Source organism: Typha angustifolia, chromosome 15 (assembly GCF_048772165.1).
Source record: "Typha angustifolia cultivar Huaian chromosome 15, ASM4877216v1, whole genome shotgun sequence".
Classification (NCBI taxonomy): Eukaryota; Viridiplantae; Streptophyta; class Magnoliopsida; order Poales; family Typhaceae; genus Typha; species Typha angustifolia.
The window spans coordinates 337,630-351,848 of record NC_133253.1 but is presented as its reverse complement, the minus strand read 5'-3'; the positions used below and the strand labels follow the sequence as shown (position 1 = coordinate 351,848).

At 37.8% G+C, this 14,219-nt stretch overlaps 2 protein-coding genes and 1 pseudogene across 6 annotated transcripts; 2 read left to right on the top strand and 1 right to left on the bottom strand.

The window, feature by feature from the left end:
• Positions 1–206: 206 nt before the first annotated feature.
• On the top strand, positions 207–3,542 carry LOC140777992 (pentatricopeptide repeat-containing protein At3g22690). The gene has a single exon (XM_073122480.1). The coding sequence runs from the start codon at positions 455–457 to the stop codon at positions 2,963–2,965; it is 2,511 nt and encodes an 836-aa protein (XP_072978581.1). The 5' UTR covers positions 207–454; the 3' UTR covers positions 2,966–3,542.
• A 154-nt stretch (positions 3,543–3,696) lies between these two features.
• Positions 3,697–6,473, bottom strand: LOC140777995 (protein RDM1). Of its 5 annotated transcripts, none has more exons than XM_073122487.1 (3): positions 6,324–6,472; positions 5,480–5,630; positions 3,697–4,322 (listed from the first exon to the last, which is right to left on the bottom strand). In XM_073122487.1, exons 2-3 carry the CDS (start codon positions 5,616–5,618, stop codon positions 3,922–3,924), a joined length of 540 nt encoding a protein of 179 aa, XP_072978588.1. In that variant the 5' UTR covers positions 5,619–5,630; positions 6,324–6,472; the 3' UTR covers positions 3,697–3,921. The 5 variants fall into 5 exon arrangements, with proteins under 5 accessions (XP_072978588.1, XP_072978590.1, XP_072978591.1 ...); XM_073122489.1 differs by having other exon boundaries at positions 3,697–4,325; positions 5,510–5,630; XM_073122490.1 differs by having other exon boundaries at positions 5,510–5,630.
• Positions 6,474–6,621: 148 nt separating this feature from the next.
• LOC140777996 (uncharacterized) lies at positions 6,622–12,730 on the top strand (annotated as a pseudogene).
• Positions 12,731–14,219: the final 1,489 nt, after the last annotated feature.

The window sequence follows — 14,219 nt, the reverse complement described above, 5'->3', positions numbered from 1 at the left end:
CCAATTTGATTTGGCATTCTCAAATGAGTGTAAAAGAATGAAACGGAGAAGTCTTCTCCATGAATATTTCATGTATATCTGTCAAAAAAAGGGGAAAAGAAGAAGCTTTGCATATGAAGAATAAAAGAAAATAATAATAAAAAAAAGGGAACAGAAGAAATGGTTGCTCGTGTTTTCTAAATTCTTGATGGTAAAATTAAATTTGGTCTTCCTACTACAATCCTGGATACATGGAGGAGTTGTGTTTTAAAAGTTTCTTCACAATGTCGTCGATGCATAGGAAATCGGCGGCTTCTAGTGCCGATTCGTCCGGAGTCTGCAACGTAAGGTAGTCGATGAACTCGCCTTTTGAGATGGAGCAGATGCCGATTTATCTGTTAAGAGATAGAACGGCTATGCCTTGTAGATCTCAATCCTGAGACCCACATCCTCCCCGTCTTCCTCCCTCCGTCCGATGGCGACCATCACTGTCTCATCATCTCCATCTCCAACCTCTCCCAAAAAGCACTCCCTCCCAGAGGCTACTCACGGCGATTCCACAACTACGTTACTCAAACTCTGCACGAATCTCAAAGAAGTAACCCAAATCCATGGCCACATGACGGTGACCGGCCTCCTCCAATTCCCCTCCCCCACCTCGAAGCTTATTGCCGGCTATTCAAGAATAGCTACTCCGGATAGCTTAGATTATGCGATGAAGACCTTTGAGTTCTTGGGTATAGAAGAGGAAGCCAACCTCTTCTTGTGGAACTCTATCATTAGAGGATACTCTTCTATGGGTTATGCTGACGAAGCTTTCGCGCTCTATCTTCGCATGGTTTGTCTTGGAGTCGTGCCTGATAACTTCACTTTCCCTCCGTTGCTTGCAGCTTGCTTAAAGGTCTCAGCTTTTGAGGAAGGAGAACAGTTGCATGGGGTTGTAATTAAATTTGGAGTAGAAAGTGATCTTTTTTTGCAGAACACTCTGATTTATTTCTACGGGGAACGTGGGCAAATGGCTTCTGCCCAAAGGGTGTTCGACGCATTGCATGAGAGAAATGTCGTATCTTGGACCACTCTAATTGATGGTTATGCTCGTGGAGATGACCCACAAAAGGCTATCTCTTTGTTTTATGACATGGTAAGGGATGGTAGGGTCAGACCCAATGCGGTTACCATGGCCTGCGTGCTTTCAGCTTGTGCTAGGTTGCAGGATCTCGAGCAGGGGGAGAAGATATGCACTTTCATTGTGGATTCTGGAATTGGGTTTAGCACTTTGATGAACTCGGTTGTCGACATGTATATGATTTGTGGAGCTGTGGAAAGAGCAAAACAGCTCTTTGATGAGTGCACTGATCGAGACATTGTTCTCTGGAACACAATGGTGTCAAATTATGCACGCCATGGAATGACAAAGGAGGCTCTTTGTGTCTTCAATGAAATGTTGACTTCTGAGATAAGGCCAGATAGGGTGACCGTACTTGCTGGTTTATCTGTATCTGCACAATTGGGCAATCTTAGGCTTGGAAAAGAATTACATGGTTATGTTATGAGAAACAGATTAGATGTTTGGGATGTTGTGAGCAATTCCGTCATTGACATGTACATGAAATGTCTGGAGCCAAATGCTGCATGCACAGTTTTCCATATGATGCATAACAAGACTATAGTATCTTGGAACACTGTTTTAAGTGGTTTTGTTAACAATGGTGATGATGTTTCTGCTTGGCAGCATTTCAGCATGATGCCTAGCAGAGATCTGATATCCTGGAACACAATGATCAGTGCTTTGGCACAGAACAGTCAGTTTGAGGAGGCTATTGAGCTATTCATAACAATGCAGCTTTTGGGCATGAGACCTGACAGCACAACTATCGTTAGTGTTGCTTCTGCATGTGGGTACCTAGGTTCTCTTAATCTTGCAAAGTGGATCTATAGCTATATCAACTGGAAGGAAATTCCATGTGATACTAAACTAGAGACAACATTGATTGATATGTTTGCTAGATGTGGTGATTCAAGAAGCTCAAAGCACATTTTTGACAAAATGCAAATCAAAGATGTCCCTGCTTGGACTGCAGCAATAGGTGCGATGGCCTGTGAGGGCAACGGAGTAGAAGCGCTAGAGACTTTTGCCAAAATGATTGAGGATGGCTTGAAACCAGATGGTTTGACGTTTGCTGTTGTCCTTACTGCATGCAGTCATGGAGGGCTAGTCGAAGAGGGTCGCAAGTTTTTCCAGTCAATGAGCACAGATCACAACTTCTCCCCCAAAATTGTTCATTATGGTTGTATGGTGGATCTTCTTGGTCGTGCAGGTTTCTTAGAAGAAGCGTGCTCTATCATTGAGAGCATGCCAATGGAACCTAATGATGTCATTTGGAGGACATTATTAGCTGCTAGTCACATTCACCATGACCTTGAAATAGCAGAGTACGCAACCAAACAAATTCTAAAACTGGCTCCTGATACAAGTGGAGCTCATGTGCTTCTCTCGAACACATATGCTTCAGCAGGAAGATGGGAAGATGTTGCCAAGGTGAGGACATATATGAAGGAGAAAGGAATTCAAAAGGCTACTGGGTCCAGCTTGATTGAGGTTGATGGAATCATCCATGAATTTACTTCGAGTGACGAGTCACATCCTGAAATGGATCTGATAGCTCAGATGCTCCATCAGATAGGTGGAAGTATTTCAACTGCTGGTTATGTGCCTGACTTGGCTCGTGTACTAACTAATGTTGATGACAAAGAAAAGGAAGATCTACTTAGTCTTCATAGTGAGAAGATGGCTGTAGCATTTGGATTGATTAGCACAAGTCGAGGAGTGCCAATTCGTGTTATCAAGAACTTAAGGATATGTACTGATTGCCACTCATTCATGAAGCTTGTTTCCAAAGTCTATGGCCGAGAAATTATAATAAGGGACAACAACAGATTCCATCATTTTAGAAATGGAGTATGTTCTTGCAAGGATTACTGGTGAAAGGTTAATTATTGAGAAATCTTGTATTAGTTAACCTGGATGCAGAACATTATACAGCCACACCATGAACTGAGGGAAGGTTTTGCCTTGCATTTTCACATAGTGCGGCAACTGGAAATGAAGCTCCATAGTGCTTGAACGGGCTGCTTCTGAGGTAACTCTCTAACATATTAGGGAACATTGCCAGCCAGTAACTTTTTTAACGTCGGGCCTGATAAAACCCTGCTCAAGGAATCCGTCTGAACAAAGAGAAGGTGCGTAATGAAAAGAATGCAGTGCATGGACCGGAGGTTCATGGGTAATTCAAGGAGAACTCTGCAACTCAATGCCCTTATCTGTATAGTGTCATTTGTCAGGAACAGCAATTTACAGCAAACAGGATTGCCCGGAAGGACATATTTCTGTTGACGAATTTTTTTTGCATTTCTACATACTACATGTATAACTACCCAACTAGGATGGGCAGTTAAAGACACAAGTGCTGAAATTTTCTGCTGGAAAGGCCTGTACACTTTTCATACTTACCTAACCATACTTGTCCTGACTGTCAAAATCCAAATGCTAGATCACAAAAAATGGGGCTCCAAGTGCAGAGGCATAAATTCATATGCTAACAATTTGATGCCTAAGAACTCAAAACTTCAATTTTGTAGGACAAATCTTTGCCTCATTTTTCAGCAATATTGTTTATTCACACTAACAGCAAGCACTATGAATTTGATTACACACAATGCAGAAAAGTGGATTCAGATACCATTGACTAACTAATATTGAAAAACTTCTGACAATTCCAGATTATGAACGCAAGAAACAGTGTCTACGACAAATTATATTGCAAGAAAGTACAAAAGGTACACAGGATTTTCAGCCCGTAAATTCCGTAAAGTTACTGTATTCCTGCGACCTTGCTGAATGTGGTTCCTTTTTGAGAAAATGGGAAGCCCTGCTGAATGTCGTCAGGAATCAAAACCAGAATAGACACCACTGTCTCTCAGCAGCCTCTTTTCCTCTTCAACATAATTCTTTCCCCTGCTGGCCTGACCGAGGTCTCTCTTCCGCTTCTCCTTTTGTGAGAAGGATTGGCTCTTCCTCTCCTTGTTTGCTTGCAAGTTTGTTTGCACACCCAGTAGCTTCTCACCTCGAGCTAATGCAGCTCTAGTACGCTCACGATCTTCATAGGACTCCTCAATGAGCTTGTCTTTGGCATCATTTTGTTTGCCCGTTGACCAGGACCAGTCTTGCTCTTTCTCTTCAACCTTTGGAGGGGGAACCTTCAAGACTGAAGGCCCACCCTTGTACCCATGTCTTCTTAAAGCATCATAGTCCATACCACCGTGTTTCCTCTTTCTGGCGATAGCTGCTGTTCATGGAGCTAAAACCAATGTCAAGCCAGCCATAATAAAAGAGAAAAATGCTATACCAATTATAAAAATCATTCACATTGATCTAAAATCAAAATTTACACTTCACAAGCATACAAAATTGATAAAAAGTAAAAAAGAAGAAATACAAGTTATAACAGCAGATAGGAACTTAAATCTCTGAGGTTAAAGCGGGCCGAAACATGGTGTTAGTTTGCTAGGGTCAATGTTGATGGGAATATGGGATCAATATAGGCATGGTACATTGGATCAGAAGCCCACAGTTTAGCTAAATGGTACTTGGAAGATGTGAGCCTATGGACTTCTTCTGTGACCCATATAAGGGCCTCAGCTTTGACAGGATGAATGATAGCATCCAGTGACTGGTGCTCATCATCAGACCCAACTCTCAGTTGGTCCCACTGTTTCAGGAGGATGTTGGTGAGATAATGTAATGGCTGCCCATATAACTGCTTCACCGATTTGGCTAGTCCCTCCCAAGATGTGAATGGAATGACAGAACCCCGGTGAGCAGGAATTGGGATGTGCTTCATATACTCTTGATACATCTCTGCCTTTCTGATAAGTACACCTGCAGCATTAGGACACAATAAGGACAGTGCACGGAGAGGTAAACTAGCCTGCAAGTGATTCCCGGATTTCGAAATGAGCTGTTTAACCTATATACTAAACCTAACATTCAACTGGTGAGGTCACCTAAGGTGTCAATGTTGATTAGCATTAAACAAAGGGAACTCTTCCACAGCGTTCCACTTGTACAAAGTATTAACTTATCTGATAATTGACGAGCATCTAAAACAACACTAGCCCTATCTGAACTTCATAGAAAAGGAACTGGAGTATATGAAAACAAGGGTCAGAATACCATTTCAGGATATAACGATAGCAAAGAAATTTTAATCTATCATTAAGCACAGATAACAACATAGAAAAAAAGGTAGATCAATATCAGATATGCTGTCCAGAGTTGCATTTAGTTGTCTAAATTTATCTGTGATATCACTAGAAACATTTTTAAATATCTAATTTTATAATACAGCATATAACTAGCATCAGATAAATCTGTTCGCAAGTTAATACAACAGATAAGCATAAAGAATCAATTGGATATCATGAAATCAAGAGAGCAAACCTTCAAACTTAATATCTTTTGATGACTGACCAGGTCTACTGTTTTCATTCTTTAAGCCGGCATTGTCTTCAGAATCGGAGTCGGAAGAATCATCAGAAGATACAGCAAGCGATTTTTCCCATTGGGCTGGCCTCTTCATTTCCCAATTACCCTAACGTACATTTGCACCAACTCTTAAATTGAGCAATAGCACAAGGAACTATAGATTTAATGAATAGCTAATACTGCATCATTTTTTCTTCCTTCTTTTTAACTTAAATGCACGCTTAAACCAAAATTAGCATCCTATCCACTACATCAACTAGTATATATCATATACCCTAGTATGTAGCTTTTATCCAATTCCAAGCAGAACAAACAAGTGTATCAAATAATATCCAACAACATCATATCAGTAAGATGACTGCAGAGGCAATATCATCAAAAAGAGCCGTATGTTAATCATCAAGTAAGTCGCCAACTTTGTTGAAAATAACAACACAAGTTACAGAGCATACTAATTCGCATAATCACGTAGAAGGCAAATGAAGACATCTAAGCGAGTAAAATCCATGTTAGATTTAGCACAGTAAAGTGTCAAGTTTCTTGAATCCTAGCAATAACACTCATCAGACACCATTAAAGGTGGGAAAAAGAATCCTACAACAATCACAGCGACAAGTACATAAATCCAATTCCCAAATCTCTTCCTGAATGAAAGAAAGGGTTTATGAGCGCTAGCCCTGTAAGCCCACACCTGTGTGCGCAATTAGATCAACCAAAAACAAAACGTCCGCTAGCGCAATCGAAAAGGTGGATGAATTTATTTAATCTGGAGCTCTCGAGAGAGAAAAGGAAATCTTACTTCGCCTTGGTGCACGAACGGCCGGCGAGGTGGGGGAGGTGGGCGCACGCACAGCGTCGGGCTACGGATCGATCTCAGTGGCTCAGTGACCTGAGGGAATCTAGAAGAGGGGTGGGAGGTCAAAGGGTTTGGGGGGGGGGGGGGGGGAGAGAGAGATTGCGTGAGAAAGTCATTCTAGACTTATATAGTAGTGCCCCAAAATAATCGAACGGTCATTAATGGCCCTCTTGGCCTCTTCCCCTCTTCCTAGTCTTGATCAGATTAGTTGCAAGGCAAATGATCCAATGTAAACTAAGAGATCTCGCTTTTGGTTCGCGTCCATCTTTCTCCTGTTCTCGTCTTCTCATCTTGCAAGAAATCCACACAGATGTACTTCCTTTACTCAAAATTTCGTATTTTTCTCCACTTTTAATATTTATCAGATGTTTCCGGTTGTCCTTTTTTTTTTTCCTCCATTTCCTGATAAATCTTGCCTAACAGATATGCTCGGTGTTTGCCTTTCTAATTTTGGTTCCGCACCAATTAACTCCGGAAGTTAAAGCGTTTTTGGCGTGATCGTCGGCACGACATCGACTTAATCCCTCGCCTCCTCTTCACTTTCTTGAAAGCATAGTATCTCTCTCTCTCTCTCTCGCTCTCGCTCTCTCTCTGGCATATTTTCCTCCTTGCTAGCTTCCCACTTCCCTCGTCTTCTTCTTCCACGACAGTGGATGTTTTTCAAGGTCTGCGCGTCGCTGTAGCATCGACAGCCTCAGTCGGGCTCACCGTTCGATCTGTCGGTGAGTGCCGAATGCCTCCAACCATGTAATTTTATTTGTATCATGTATTTGGTTCTTCGCCTTCATTTCTTCGATTCTCCTTCCCCGGCGAAATTCGTCGGCCGGCGTCTCCGTGCCGACCTCGCATCCGCCCGAGAGCTTTGTATCGAGGTACCCATGTCGTTTGTACCTTTCATCGGTCTCCAAACCAAGACTCGCCGTGTGACCTTTCTCCCCGTTGGATTCCGGCTTGGTTTCCGACCGTCATCGCTGTCCTTGTACGTGCCCTCCAACCAGTCACTCTCCCCTCCTTTCGCCAAACCAATGGTACCCCTTATGTGGGTTCTTGTGGCTTGGATTCAAGAAGGGAATAGCTCCATGACCGTTAACCATGGAGCTCGACCTCTTCTCTCCTTCCTCAATGGAAGGAGAAGCATAGTAGCCACTTGGGGCCTAACCCAAAGCCCATACTAAATTTAAGCCCAACCAATTATTTGCTTTCATTGGTTATATGGTTAAATGTAATTAATATTAGAAAATGTAGTTCAATAAAGTAATTGACTTTTAACGAAGTGACTCCTCTTATTAAGGAGTAAATTAAAATATAAAAAAAGAGCTACTTTTGATAAATAAGTAAGTCACCCTATTTATTTCTTTTATAATCAAACATCAAAAGTAGAAAATTTTCTTAAGTTAACTATTCTTTTTTCTCATTTTTTTTTTTAAACTAAACACCCTCGTAGTATCTATTTGAACTTAATCATATATTTTGTGTCAAAATAATTCATACTAATAGTATTGGTATTTTTGAGTTATGATTGTTAAGCTTAATTATTCATACCTTAGTTATTGATATTTTATTTATTTGGGTTATCATTAGATTAGCTTAATTATTATTATGATAGTGTTATCTTAACCATATCAATTTATATATATATATATATTATTTTTGAGTAAATGAGCTAGATTTAGCTATTGATAATAGCTAAATTGGCTCACATGGGTAATGTTCCATATCGGCCAAAACATACATTTTCTGAGGAATTGGTTCCCCACTCGGATCATTCCAGCCCGGGTTGCAACCAATCCCTTCAGCGCAGCCCAATTGGTAAGCCTATTACATTTCCTTCCTACATAAACTGACGGAGCAACCATATCAATTTATATAGGTAAATTTATATTTAGAAAACTTAAGTACTAGTTATTTAATAAGTCATCCTAAACATTTTATTCCCTTTGTGTTTCCATCTTGTTTCCTTTATTTAATTAAATTATTGTTTTGCTGATATAGGCATAATTTAATGAATTTCCATTAGGGTCTTTGAATTATAGTTCAGTCTCTTCCGTCTTTTCCCAAACTCTAACAAATTGACTTGAGAACCCTTAGATTAAAGTGTGATTTATTTTACTTTCTTAAATACCAAAGTAGGTTTTTAGTGTTCATGCTACACTTACATTCATTATAACGGTAAATCCATTACCGTATGAGAACTCTAAGGTACATAAGAAGCAGGATATTTGAAGAGAACTTGTAGCAACCCGGATAAGCTTTAAGTGAGTGAATCCCCTCCATAGTCAACAAGTAATGTAAATAATGTCATGATAGTTATTTTATGATATTATAGTATACTATGACATGTATGTGCATATACTTAATTATTGCATATCTACACTTTACTTCATTTTGTAGAATTTATGCATACATGAATGGTATATGTTAACAATGATGATTGTATTATAAACAATGTGATATGAGATACCATACTACTTATACATATCGTTAAGTAGTTGAGTCTCATTTCAGTAGTGTCATTTTACTCTCTCATCTAAAGTGTAGTATATAATATTTATATTATTATCTACCCATATTTGAGGTCGATTAGCCTATGTGGCATTTGGGTGTTTATAAAGCCTTATATGGAAACTAAGTACTTGATGATAGTAGAAAGATAATTATGAGACGGGAGTTATAACTTTAGCGGTACTAGATGACGCTGGATTAGAGCCTCTTTTTAGAATTGTCTACTTATGATTCTGTCGTGTGCAATGATAATAAAAATAAAAATATAAGACTTACGACTTAGGTTTTTAGCCTGATGGCCTTAATTAATCGATCATATGCAGTATTAGCAGGCATACGTAATCGACATTATTGTTAGATGTCTATTCTTCCTTGATGCATAATGCTCTGAGGGAGTATGTATTATATTCTTTGTAGCTTTGTGTGAGGATATGATGTGATATTATTTTGTGGCTCTATGTGAGCATATTATGCTATAATATTTTATTATTTTGTAATTCTGTATGAGCATATGAATATATGATGTTAAATTATCTTGTGGCTCTATGTGAGCATATAATTATATTATCTTAGGCTCTAGGATAGTATATGATGTGACATATGTTTTATTTTCAGTTATTAATATATTCAAATCATTGTTATTAATATGATAAGCATGATGTACGATTGCATTCATTTGAGCAGACCATATATAATAACATATTTTGTGTATTTTTTTACATCACTTTTAGATTGTAAAAATATATACTCAATGGGTTTTATGCTCATCATCTTTAGTGAAATAGTTTTTAAATTTGATGACTTCAAGATCGTAAAAGAGATGACGAGGATTTATTAGATTTGAATTATTTATTTATTTATTATATATATTGAACTAGATTGGTTATAGGCTTATAGCCCCTTGGCTTCTACGATATCTTTTAATTGTATGAATATATATTATGAAAGCTATTTTAACTTTTATCTTAAATATTTTGTTAAAATATTGACCAATAGATCAGTGAGAATTAAATGATTCCTTTCCACATGAGGGACACATATATTTAGAACTGGGTGTTCAAGTAATAATATATAATTCATCTCCTTTGTTTTTATGACTTTGGTTGACATTAATTAAGTCTAAGTAATTGAATGTAATGTGGGAATTGATTCAGGGGATAAGTTTTGTTACTCTATGTGTTTAAAAGACCCATTGACAGTTCAGGAGAATTTGAAAGACCTTCAGCGGTACCATCTCCTTGGTCACTAGTTTTGGTTGTCTTCTGTCAATGCAATAATATTTTTGTGTTCTTTGCTTGATAAGAATCATTTTGAAGTTACATAGTAAACTTGGTAAATGGGTTTGATATCTGTTTTCTGCTTCAATGCCTTCTTTATAAATTGTTCTTTTTTCATGTTTGAAAAAACAGATTGAACAAATTGATAACCTTTGTTTTTGTTGCACAAATATTTTTTCCCTTCCTTGGCAGGTTACTTCAATTATTAGAATATATCAGAAGGACATTGATCAGGAAAATAAGGAGGAATTGGGTATACTGTTGAAACAGGGGGCAGAAGCTGTATGTTAATATAGTTCAAAACATCTCTGTTTATTTTGAGCATGCTTGCTTTCTTTAATGTGTTAATATGGTCCAAGACATCTCTGTTTATTTTGAGCGTGTTTGCTTTCTTTAATGTTTATTGGCCTCTTTTCGAAGGGTGTTTGAATCAACATTTGTGGGAGTCAGGTGCATCATCAAAGAATTGTTCTCAAAGAAGCATAGGCACCCATTGATGGACACAAAACTGACGCTCAAAAGATTAAATGCATTCAGGTTCTTTTGTTGCTTAGTATTTTGCTGCAAGACTAATTTGCCTCTCATGAATTTAGATTTAGGTGATTGGCAAAAAGAAAAGGAGAGAAAGGAAGTTATTGCTTATATTTGGCTTGTTATTGTTGTCACTACCTCCTTGCTTGTCTTCTTTCCAATGTCTAGATAATTAATATGGCATCTCTTTAGATGGTTAAAGATATTCAGCCATATTTAGGTGGTCATAAAAGCTCATATGACTGAGTATTCTCAGATATAAACTTGATAATCTGGTGCAGGAAGCCCACTGCATGACAAAAGCAAGACGACTTGGTGTTTCTATTCCAGTTTTGTATGCTGTGGACCCATTATTACATACTCTAACATTTGAATATGTTGATGGCCTCTCTGTGAAAGAAATTCTCTTAGATTTTGGATCATATGGTGTTATTGAGGAACTACCGGATGATATTGCAACACAGATAGGGAATGCAATTGGGAAACTACATGATGGAGGTCTTATTCATGATGATTTGACAACATCAAATATGATTATCAAGAGAGACAAATCAGCTGGTGAGATTGGAACTTGTCCAGCATTCAACTAGGCATTTAGATTAGTTAATACGTTGTTCTTTGAATAATTTTTTTTCTTTCCAAGCACCTGGACCACTGGAAGTAGTTATAGTTCCGTATAACTATGGATGAATCCATAATTTTTCCTTTACCCATTCATCTTGCAGGTGCTTATTGATTTTGGTCTGAGCTTCACATCAACTCTTCCTGAGGATAAAGAAGTTGATTTGTATGTTCTGAAGAGAGCTTTGCTATCTGTCAACTCATCATACGGGAATGTTGTAAGCTGGATCATCTGAACCAAACTATTAGATTACTCTTTGTTATTTTCTTGTACATATTCTATTTCAATCTTTTGTTCCACTTTCAATTTTACTTTTTGTATCTTTGGCACACAAGTTTTACCTGAACCTATTGTTCCACTTTTTATTACTTATCAATTGTTATAATTTTTCGAGGTCGTCTTAAGTCTCCAGGTCAGCTTTATGGTTTCTTAGTCTTCTCAATTCAAAGTATCTTTACTTCCACTAGACCTTTATTTTTCCGCTTTCAGAGGGATAAAAAGAAAGTTCATATTTTCGAAAGAAAGTTCACATGCATTCCCTTTTGAGACATTTTTAACCAAGCTTTTATATATCTCCACACCATTAAAAGAATCATTTTTCTCTTCCATAGTGAGTCCACAACTAGAACTAATTAACCAGCTGATACTTACTAGGTACAAATTAGTTGTGTAACGTAGGTAGATTCTCTAAACCATTGTAACTGTTAGGATAATTTTTGGATTGTACGGTTGAGACATCGGCCTTGTTTGGTTTGAGGCTATGTTTCGAACTCAATTAGTTAGTCACATTTTTTAATATTATTTTTTTAAAGAGTAAACTTGATTAGATATGAAAAAGATAAACGGATATTTTATTACTGAACCAGTTTAGAAGTTTCTGAACCAAGAGGATCCTTAAACTCAAAGCAAATAAAGCATAATTGTTCATCACTGAATCAGATGGATAAAATACTCTCTGCATATAGAAAGAGTTCAAAGCAATGGTCATCCATGATGGACAAGCTTGCCCAAGGTACACTATCTCTAGACTTAGTTTTCTTTCTTTGCATATTTTGTGGTGAATTGCATAAGTATAAGTTTTCTGCACATGTGCTGCATTTATGTCTCCTTTTCCCGTTCACAGTGTGACAAAGAGGTTGAAAAACGTACCATGGTAGGATGAGTAATCTTCATCGAAGTAATTAGGGGGTGCTTAAACAGACGATGCTGGTTGCTGCGTACACTGTTACAATTGAGTTTTAGTGTGCAATTCCTTAGTACTTCTTTAATGTTTCTTCTGTAATTGAGATTGATTTGGAGCCTATTCTCTATCAGGTATCTGTAATTGAGATTCATCTCAACCAGCACAATGCTTGCTGGGCCTTTTTAATGTAAAAATTATTTGTCCAGTCTATCTTATATTTCTATTTAAAATATAATTTTTTGGACTGTGTTTAGAACCTATCATTCAGCTACATTGGTGATGCTTCAGTTATATCTTGTTGCTTGCTGTTGTGCCTTGATTGGTATTATTTGGTTTTGCATGTGAAACTGCTGTTGGAATTGTTTTCGTTTAACATCCTAGTTTCAATATATGGCCTGTCATGATAGATATTTCAGTAAATTTAACATAATCACTATGCCTTAGTATTGCAGATGTAGCAGTACTGATAGAGATCATCTTGTCCTTCATCGCTTAATAAATTGTACTTACGCTGTTGTCGTTGAGTGCTCTGATGCAGACCAAACTATAGCACATGTTAGCTCTTGGATGCCAAAGGACAACTGAAAGTATTCTAATATGGTTTCTGATGCTTGAAATGATGTGTATGAGCATGTGCCAGTGATGCAAAGTTTTCAACCATAATCCTTGTATCAGATATCAACATCAGGACTGGGCCACATACATTTTACTGCATTGCTCATTGGAGATATCACTTCTTCTCGTATAACCATGTCTTTGGGACAAAAAGGGGATTGACAATGAGATGTATGAAAAGAACAGGGAGGAAACTCACTGTTGCAATATACTTGGATCATACTTGTAGGCCAACAATTGGAATCAAAGGTACATTGGAAATATATACATCTTTTTATGCGAAGAATTTGAAGAAAATGACCCGAGGGAGTACAGCAGACTCCCTGTTTGCCATGAAACCGTTAGAAGAATGAAAGCTAAGTAAGATGGCTGAGAAGGTTACAAAGCTGAAAAGGTAAAGAGGGAGACACTGTGCTAATGTACGGGCCAAAGATCTTGTTTGACTGCACCCACGCCCCCAAGGAGTGCAACGTTTGTGCAGAAATTGGTAAGGAAATGTTGCTATCTGTGTGTTTGAAAAACAGTTCATTTGTAAGGCCAACTGTGGGCAAAAGAGATACGGGGAATGCATGCTTTCATCTTTTGCAGTCTCATGGAAGAAGCAATTATGGAATATAGATTGGAAATATATATATATATATATATATATATATATATATATATATTGAATGGTGATTACTAGATTGCATAGAAGAAGATTTGCAGTAAATTTGTAATGGTGCATCTTAGAAGCAATGAAGATATCTGTATTTAGAACAAAACTTGGCCTATTAATTTTTGCAGTTAACCCAAATTTGTTGTGTTAAAACCTTTCAAAGGAACTCGATAAGGAGAAGACCCAAATAGTGCAATAATGGAGAGAATACAAGTCATGCATTACCTTCCAATCTATGGGTCTCCGTGAATCTTTATTACTCCTATCTACCAAACAAGTTTTCTTCCTGTCGGATTTCATAAATGCGCGGGTAAGAGGTTGAAGAGGAACTTTTTATTTAAATTTTTTTCCTTTATCCGCATGCTTGCCAGATGTCCACTAGACTATTGGGTTTTTGGGGCTTACAAAGATTTGGACTTTGATTAGATTGTTTGATGGACAAATCATTGTGGTG